Source organism: Engystomops pustulosus, chromosome 11, assembly GCF_040894005.1.
Source record: "Engystomops pustulosus chromosome 11, aEngPut4.maternal, whole genome shotgun sequence".
Classification (NCBI taxonomy): domain Eukaryota; kingdom Metazoa; phylum Chordata; class Amphibia; order Anura; family Leptodactylidae; genus Engystomops; species Engystomops pustulosus.
This window is the reverse complement of record NC_092421.1, coordinates 69,926,623-69,935,897: the sequence shown is the minus strand read 5'-3', so window position 1 is coordinate 69,935,897 and position 9,275 is coordinate 69,926,623. Positions and strand designations below refer to the sequence as shown.

At 40.6% G+C, this 9,275-nt stretch overlaps 1 gene segment (V, D, J or C); it reads right to left on the bottom strand.

Moving 5' to 3' along the window:
* Nucleotides 1–4,384: 4,384 nt before the first annotated feature.
* On the bottom strand, nucleotides 4,385–7,999 carry LOC140106210 (T cell receptor beta variable 19-like). The segment is given in 3 exon segments: nucleotides 4,385–5,844; nucleotides 6,160–6,855; nucleotides 7,869–7,999. Coding segments are annotated over 2 exon segments (384 nt in total).
* Nucleotides 8,000–9,275: the final 1,276 nt, after the last annotated feature.

Sequence of the window (9,275 nt, the reverse complement as noted above, 5' to 3'; positions counted from 1 at the left end):
TTTCACATCTCTGTCACATTTAGTCCCTGCAGTTACATCACAATGATAGTTTTTGGTGCAGAGATGACGCCCTGAACGTTCTGTCACATTTTCTCAGTCTCCTTTCATTATTGCTCACAAATGAGATCTAACATTTGCGCCAAATTTGGCGCAAATTTAGGCGCAAATGAATCGGACATGCGACAGTTCCAAAACGCATCTACTAAGGCAGAACTAGATCCATCATAGATCAGGAGCCAAAAAGAAGAGCAAACCAGGTGCAAAAATAGGCGAACCTGAGACCCACTATGATCAATGTCCCCCCATGTGTAATACTGGTGTCTTCTTACATGGCAGAGCAGTATTAATAGTAGGAAATCTCCCATCAGAATCCATCCTGATAAATCAGGGACATTACTCATAGATCCAGGCACTGTCACTGTGGTATCTTCTTATATTTGTTATTCATGACCTCCTTCCTTCTAAAAATCAACTTTTATAATTATGCTAATGAGTGTGAAAGGCTCCTTGGGGTGTTACTAGAGCCCCTCCGTGCTGTAGCATCACAGCGCAGCAGCACCTCCCCCTTCCCACTGTGTGAGATTACATCAGGCAGAGGGAAGAAGAAGTGCTGAGGGAGAAACAGTGTAACAGTCTTTGAGCCTTACTGGCTCATTAACAAAAATGTAAAAGTTGATTTTAGGAAGAAGGAGGCCTCTTTCCATGGGGGTTTTGTGCACAGCATTGTGTGAGGTCTCTTCTTTTTCTTTACTACACCAGTTGTAGGGTTTATTAATACCTACGTGGAAAACATTGTTACTTTTTCATTATTTGAATTTGGGGTTAAATATTTAATTTAATGGTGTGGCCCTTTTTTTGTTGTTGCCCTTTGTATCATTCACATTTTTGTAGATTTATTTTTATATATGTTCCTTCCAATGTTATCAGAGCCCTTCTGTGCTGTAGCTTAGGAGGCTCTTACACTCTGGAGGGGCACTTCCACCCATAATGCTTACTGCTGCTGAGATAACAGAAAGTGCAGGGGGGAGGGTAAGGCCAGAGGTCTTCTGTAACTCGTCCATAGCCTTTCTGGCTCATTAGCATAATTGTAAAAGTTGATTTTAGAAGGAAGAAGGCCATGGATAACACATATTAGAATATTACCACCGTCACATTATTATTACCGCCTGGATAAATGAGTGAGTGTCTCTGGTTTATCATGATGGAATTTGATGTTAGATTTATTTTCAAAAAATCTCCCCTTAAAGAGGACCTGTCACCCATAAATCGTAAAGTAAGCAGCTCCTAGTGCTTAAACAAACGTTGCAGTGTTAGGAGGATAGTGTTACCGGAAACCTCTGGTATCGCTATCTAACACTGCGGCGGAGTACAATGTAGACACCTGACCACTCGCCAAGCAGTCTGATGTATTCATGAGGGGGCGGGGTTGGGGTGGGGTTGGGACTTCCCCATGACCCGTGGCAGTCACCGCCGGCCTATGAAGCGAGCTGGGCGGTCCGGGGAAGAAGCAGCACTTTGGCCTCTCATGAATACGTTGGACCGCTTTGCTTTGTACTCCGCCGCAATGTTAGATAGCGTTACCAGAGGTTTCCGGTAATGCTATCCTTCTAACACTGCAGCGTTTGTTTAAGCACTGGTGCCCAATTAATGGGTGACAGGTCTTCTTTAAGGAACTTGATCATCTTAAATCTTTTCCTTGTCCTTCCTCTTCTTAAGCTCCCTTCTTCACACCAATCTGCTTTTCTTTAAGAAACTTCTCCTTTAAGGGTTTTTTCATGATACTCTCCCTATACCAGCTTCTGATCCTGGTTTTGGGAACTTCTGCCTGGCAGGAAGTGTTTGCGGTCATGGGATCTGCTTTGGCCAATCAGTGGCTTCCGCAGGCCATGAGACGTTACAAGTGATGTCGTGTTGTTGGTGGTGACTACTGATCGGCTGCAGCAGGTCCCATGACCAAAACTACTTCAAGCCCTGAAGGAGGTGCCAAAGACCAGAACCACCAGAGCAACCTGGGTACCAGGAGCCGGAGAAGGGTTAGACCTCCTTTCTTTTTTTCCCAATATGTTTTCATAATTGAAGTTTAGTTAATTTTTCTGAATAAGACAAAATCTCAGTGTGGTGTTAGATGATTACATAGAAGTTAATGCAGGGAGGAGTCCCAGCTCCCGGTCTCCATCCACCAGCACAGACACCAAAGATGGCAGCAGCTACGGAACCCGTATGTCACACCTCCATCACATGATCAGTTTTTAACAAAATGTAGATACCGACCAAAAAACATTTTCTGTAGATTTTTTGTTGGTTTTTTTTTTTTCTAAAAATGTCAATTATGTATAGAAAGCCTTATTTTCAATCATGGACCACTATATCTATAGCATATCATATAATCAGATGTCCATTATATAGAATTGTGTGCATCATAAACTATCTAAAATATTACCAGAATATGGAAAGGAAAATCAATACTGAATAGCGCCATCTATAGGTATAAGTGACATGGCTCTCTCTATGTTTTCTGCTTGCGGATACATTCTCCTATGTAGCTGTGCTTTGCTGGCTGCACAGAAATACACAGCAGAGTCCGAATCCTTCGGCTGAGATAAGGTCAGTGTCGCTTTTGTAGTTTCTTCTCTACTAAGAGTCCAGGACTTGAACCCATCTTCCATGTCACCTTGCCGTTCGGAGGATGAGTAGACCATCAGCTTCAGACCTTCTTGCGGTTTGTGTTGGTACCAAAACATAGCAAAGTAGGTGCTGTCATCATACTGACAATGTAGATCTACAGATTCCCCTTTCTTCCTTATTAAAAGTGTTGAGTTTTGAGATATTTTTAAGATTTGAGACAAACCTAAGGATGATAGAAGTTCTTTAACACATACAGAATGTAGCAAGAATACAGACATCCTATAGTTTTCTAGCTGCAGTTCAATCAAATCTCTATAAAGAAAATAACATTATAAACGCTTAAAGGCAATGGAAAGGGTGTTGTAGTGAAAGATGACTCCACATAACCATGACTCCACATAACCTCAAGTTAAGAGTCATGTACAGAAGAAAAAAATGAAGAAGGGAAGGTAGGAGAATGGTGATAAAAGATAAAAAGAGATAGAAAGAGGAAAAAAATCTTAAAGAAGAAGAAGTAAGAAGAAGAGGAAATGAAAATGATAAGATGTAGAAGAAGGAAATGAAGCAAGATATGAAGAAGTGTGATAGGGAAAAGAGGGAGAAAAGGATGAAAGATAAAAAGAGATAGAAGGAGAAAAAACTCATAAAGATCAAGAAGAAGAGGGGAAAAAAGAAGTAGAAGAAGGATAAGGGAATAAAGAGGGTGATAGGAAGACGGAAATGAAAATGACAAGATGTGGAAGTAGGAAATGAAGCAAGATATGAAGAAGAATGAGAGGGAAAAGATGGAGAAAAGGATAAAAGAAAAAAAAGAGATAGAAGGAGAAAAAACTCATAAAGAACAAGAAGAAGAGGGGAAAAAAGAAGTAGAAGAAGGATAAGGGAATAACGGGGATGATAGGAAGAAGGAAATGAAAATGATAAGATGTAGAAGAAGGTAAAGAAGCAAGATATGAAGAAGCGAGAGAGGGAAAAGATGAAGAAAAGGATGAAAGATAAAAAAGAGATAGAAGGAGAAAAGGGGGGAAGAACTCATAAAGAATAAGAAGAGGGAATAAGAAAAAGTAGAAAAAGGACAAGGGAATAAGGAGGATGGTAGGAAGAAGGAAAAGAAAAATGATGAGATGGAGGAGAAAAGAAGGAAGAGATGGAGAAGACTGAAAGGGAAAAGATTGAGGCAATGATGAAAGAGATAGAAGGAGATAAAGATATTTCTTAGAATTTTCTCACCTGGGATAACACTCAGACCCACAAGGATCAGGATGCTGTCAGTTCTCAAGTTCATCATTTTATATTTTGATAGAAATTACTTAGAATATCAAGTTGTTTGTAAACAATTAACACAAATGTAACCAAAATTCTAGAGCCCCAAATGCAGAGAGGGATTTACTTTTAATAATAACTTGTTGCTTCCAGTAACATTTGCTGTTTCCTGTCTCCTCCCTCTTTGCGATCTATCAGTAACTGTACGGAGCGGCTGCGCCTCGGTATCTCTGTCACATATATTCAGCGTGTTATAAAACCCACCCAAATTATCGGTGATTCCCCCACAAGATCATGGTTAATTGTATAGTGAAAAACAGGGATGTGGGTGCACTTCCAGGTTCATGTGCTGAAACCACGAGACTCAAAGTTATAGTCAGTTTTAGTTTTGATAAAAATATTTTTTATTTTTTTTAAATTGACAACACGTTTTAACGCTCGACCAGGGTCTTTGTCAGGTCAAACACTGAGAGTGTAATAAACATTAAAAGGACAATATTAGCGAGTGCTCAATATAAGTGTAGTATATGTACACAAAAATACAGGTGGTCCCCTATTTAAGGACACTCGACTTACAGACGACCCCTAGTTATAGACTGTTCAACCTGGTTGGGTCTCCTCACAGGCAGCTTATGACTACAAGAGCCGCCCCGAGAATGTTAAGACCTATGTGACCAGGGCATAGCCTGCAATTATACCAGCTCCTTTGGCTAATAATAAGACGGAGAGAGAAAAGAAAACAAGTCCCTCCTATCCCTATCTCCGCTGTGATCCCTGGCTCTGCTCTCCACCACCATCATCTCCACGGGGGCTACATCCAGTGTCTTCTCCTGCCTGTAGTCGTAGTCCTGCCTCCACCCTACCTCTCATTACTTATATAATCCCCTTTTGTGGGATTCCAACTTTAGAGAAAGAGGAAAGAAAAGGGACAGACCCGGTGCTGACCATTTCAAGGAAAAAGAGGTGGAGGTCACTGAGGACCTTCTACCAGATGAAGAGAAGAAGGGGATAATCAATGAATTGGTTTCTGGACAAGTCTTCAAAGGAAAAGGGTCTTCTCAAGATCTTTCCTATGGAGGTTCTTACCTTTCATGATTTGTTCCAAGGGATAGTGAGTGGAGATATGGAGCCCTATCCAAGCCTAAAGAGCTGCAAGATAACTCTACAAACATTATGATAGGGAAGAAGGGAGTTAATGATAACTACAGGACCCCTGAAGGACAGATCTACTGGGTCATGTGATCATTTCACTGGACCAGCAGTAGGAGCAGATGGTGGAGCGCTGAAGCCCTTTGTAGTTACGGAAAGGAATGATGACCAAGAGCTTGAATGGAAACCTTAGGGGACACGAAGTGATGGGGTTTGGGAAATTGATTAATATTTGTATGTTTTATGTAATTCCTCACCTGGAAGTCCTTAGTTATGGGAGTGTTGCTGTGATTCAGCAGCTCTTAAAATAAACTACCATGGCTAATGTTAAAGCATTAAGGTAACATCATGGGACACTAAGTTGTTACAGTATCCAGAATATATCATCTGTGACCTGACAGAATATGCAACGTGATGATATAAATAAATGGCGCCATCTATGGGTATAATTTACATCACTTTCTTGTATGTTTTAAGCTTGCGGATACATTCTCCTATGTAGCTGTGCTTTGCTGGCTGCACAGAAATACACAGCAGAGTCTGACTCCTTCGGCTGAGACAAGGTCAGTGTCGCTTCAGTGGTTTTGCTTCTGCTGAGACTCCAGGACTTGAACTCATCTTCCATATCACCTTGACCCTCACTGGGTGAGTAAACCATCAGCTTCAGACCGTCTTGTGGCTTCTGTTGGTACCAGTACATGGCCCAGTAGCTGCTGTCACCATACTGACAATAAAGTTCTACAGATTCCCCCTTCTTCTTTATTACAAGTTTTGGGTCTTGGGATATTTGTAAGACTTGAGACAAAGCTGAGGATGATGGAAGGTTTTTTTTTTAATTTGTGTATTTAACATATACAAAAGATGCAATAATATGATCATGATATATTTTTCTAGTAACCGGAAACACCGGAAACATGGGGTTAATCAAAAGTTTATAAAGAAAAGTCCATCAGGCAGCTGGAAACAGGTTTTGTGAAACTGCGAGTTGAGTAGAAATGAAAAAGAAAATGCAGAAGAGTAAAAAAGAGGAATAAGAAGTACAATAATAATAGTAAAAAAGTAAAAGTATAAAAATAGTGAAAAATAATTATAACAAACATTAATATCTATACATTTCCTCACCTGGAATAACAAGAAGACCCAAAAGTATCAGGATTCTGTACATCATATTATTATTGTTCTAAAACATAAAATAGAAGGTAAGAATCGCAAACCCAGAATGTGACGTTATCATTTATCATATATGATTTATAAGTAATATACAATGTTTCCTGTCTCCTCCCACTTTCTGATCTCTCTGTATAGACCACAGCTGGGGCTTGGTGGCATGTGATTGTATATACTGTATGTACGGATCATATGAGATCCGGTGGTCAGGTATCTGTGCCACATGTTATCTGAGATATTGGCAGAATTTATAATAATGTGATATAAATAAATGGCGCCATCTATAGGTAGAAGAGAGCAATGTTAATTATAAGTTTTATGCTTGCGGCTGCCTTGTCCTATGTAGCTGTGCTTTGCTGGCTGCACAGAAATACACAGCGGAGTCCGAAACTTGAGGTTGAGACAAGGTCAGTGTCGCTTCTGTAATTTGTTCTCTACTCAGAGTCCAGGACTTGAACTCCTCTTCCATGTCACCATCCTTTGCACCGGTTGAGTAGACCATCAGCTTCAGACCTTCCTGTGGTTTCTGTTGGTACCAGAACATAGCGATGTAGGTGCTGTCACCATACTGACAATGAAGATCTACAGATTCCCCTTTCTTCTTTATAACAAGTTTTGGGTCCTGGGATATCTGTAAGACTTGAGAGGAACCTGGAGAGGAAAATAGAAACGTTCTTAAAGTTTTAATCTATTTAGTAGTTTAAGAAATAGCAACAAAAGTCATTACACATGTATCAGCTTCCAGTGGATGTAGTGTTAAAGGGATACGGTAAATTTTATGGAGTGTTGTTAGGGAAAGAAGATAAAGAAGGAGAAAGAATGTAGGAGAAAAACTTGGTAAAGGAAGGAGTCGAGAAAAGAAAAAAAATGGTGGTGAAAAAGTCGGGGATGAGAAAAAGAAGACGGAAAAAAGGGTAGAAGAAGAAGTAGGAGAAAGAGCTGATGAAGAAGAAGAGTTATGAGAGGAAGAAGGAGAAAGAATGTAGGAGAAAAACTTGGGAAAGGAAGAAGGAGTGGTGAAAAGCAAAAAAAGGTGGTGAAAAAAGAGGGGGATGAGAAAAAGAAGATGGAAAAAAGGGTATAGGAAAAAGAACTAGGAAAAAGAGCTGGTGAAGAAGAAGAGCTAGGAGAGGAAGAAGGAGAAGAATGAGAGGAAGAATGAGAGGAAGAAGGAAGAGGAAGAAGGAGAGGAAGAAGGAGAGGAAGAAAGTTAAGAACATGGTGATAGAGAGAATGAGAAATAGAAGGAGGAGATTGAGAATAAACAGTAGAATGGGAGGGTGATAGAAAGAGACTGAGAAAAACAATAGGTGGCAGAAGAAGGAGAAGAGAAAATGGAGAAGGAAAGGGGCAGGAAAAGAAGGAGAAAGAGGAGAAAACTGGAGAAGTGGGGGAAGAAGAAGAAGAAAAAAGGGAGTAGAAATACGAAGCAGAAATAGAAGTAGAAAGAATAGAACAAAGCAAACAAGAAGATGAAGAAGAAGAAGGCAGTGAAGGAGACAGACAATGAACGGTAGAATGTGAGTGTGAAGGCAATAGAGAGGAAGAAAAGGAAAAGAAGTAGCGGGAAGTCAGGAAGAAGAAGAAGAAGGAGAGGGGACTGTTAAAGAAAAGAATAAACAACAAATGGTGAAACAACAAACATTTGTATCTATTAATCTCACCTGGAATAACGTTCAGCCCCATCAGTATCAGGATTCTGTACATCATCATGTTCACTCTGTTGTATCTTATAAATATTATTCATAAAGTTTCAGTTCTTTTAGTTGTTTGGAAAAAAAATGTTATAAAATAAACTAATCATAAAAATTCACACCCTGAGAGTAATAATAATCAGCTTTGCTCATAACTTGTTGCTTGTAATGACTTGTGATGTTTCCTGTCTCCTCCCTCTGTCTGTAACTGTACGGAGCAGATGTGTCTCTGTATCTTTATATCTCCATTCATCAAATATCAGCCCAAAACTCCAAACACTTCACAGCTGCCATAGGTAGTTTTGCCACCTCTTGTGTTCCTGCTTTCCTGCTTTATGTCCTTTCACTAGTGGATGTCATAGACCCGTTTATGGCCCAGTCAATCAGAAGATCATATTGTGGGCCAGGATATGTCTGATTTGGGTCAGTCATGACCCTGAGGAAAGAAGAAGACAGAATACATCAGATTATATCTGCACCCAATGACTCAAGGTAAGCAAGTACCCATCCCCCATACTGTAAGAACAGTAAGTACCCCTCCCCCATACTGTAAGTACCCGTCCCCCATACTGTAAGAACTGTAAGTACCCGTCCCCCATACTGTAAGAACTGTAAGTACCCGTCCCCCATACTGTAATAACTATAAGTACCTGTCCCACATACTGTAAGAAATATAAGTGCCCGTCCCACATACTGTAAGTACTATAAGTACCCCTCCCCCATACTGTAAGAACAGTAAGTACCCCTCCCCCATACTGTAAGAACTGTAAGTACCCGTCCCCCATACTGTAAGAATTATAAGTACCCCTCCCCCATACTGTAAGTACCCGTCCCCCATACTGTAAGAACAGTAAGTACCCATCCCCCATACTGTAAGAACTGTAAGTACCCCTCCCCCATACTGTAAGAACTATAAGTACCCGTCCCCCATACTGTAAGTACCCGTCCCCCATACTGTAAGAACTGTAAGTACCCGTCCCCCATACTGTAAGAACTGTAAGTACCCCTCCCCCATACTGTAAGAACTATAAGTACCTGTCCCCCATACTGTAAGAACTATAAGTACCCGTCCCCCATACTGTAAGAACTGTAAGTACCCGTCCCCCATACTGTAAGAACTGTAAGTACCCCTCCCCCATACTGTAAGAACTGTAAGTACCCGTCCCCCATACTGTAAGAACTGTAAGTACCCCTCCCCCATACTGTAAGAACTATAAGTACCTGTCCCCCATACTGTAAGAACTATAAGTACCCGTCCCCCATACTGTAAGAACTATAAGTACCCGTCCCCCATACTGTAAGAACTGTAAGTACCCGTCCCCCATACTGTAAGAACTATAAGTACCTGTCCCCCATACTGTAAGAACTATAAGTACC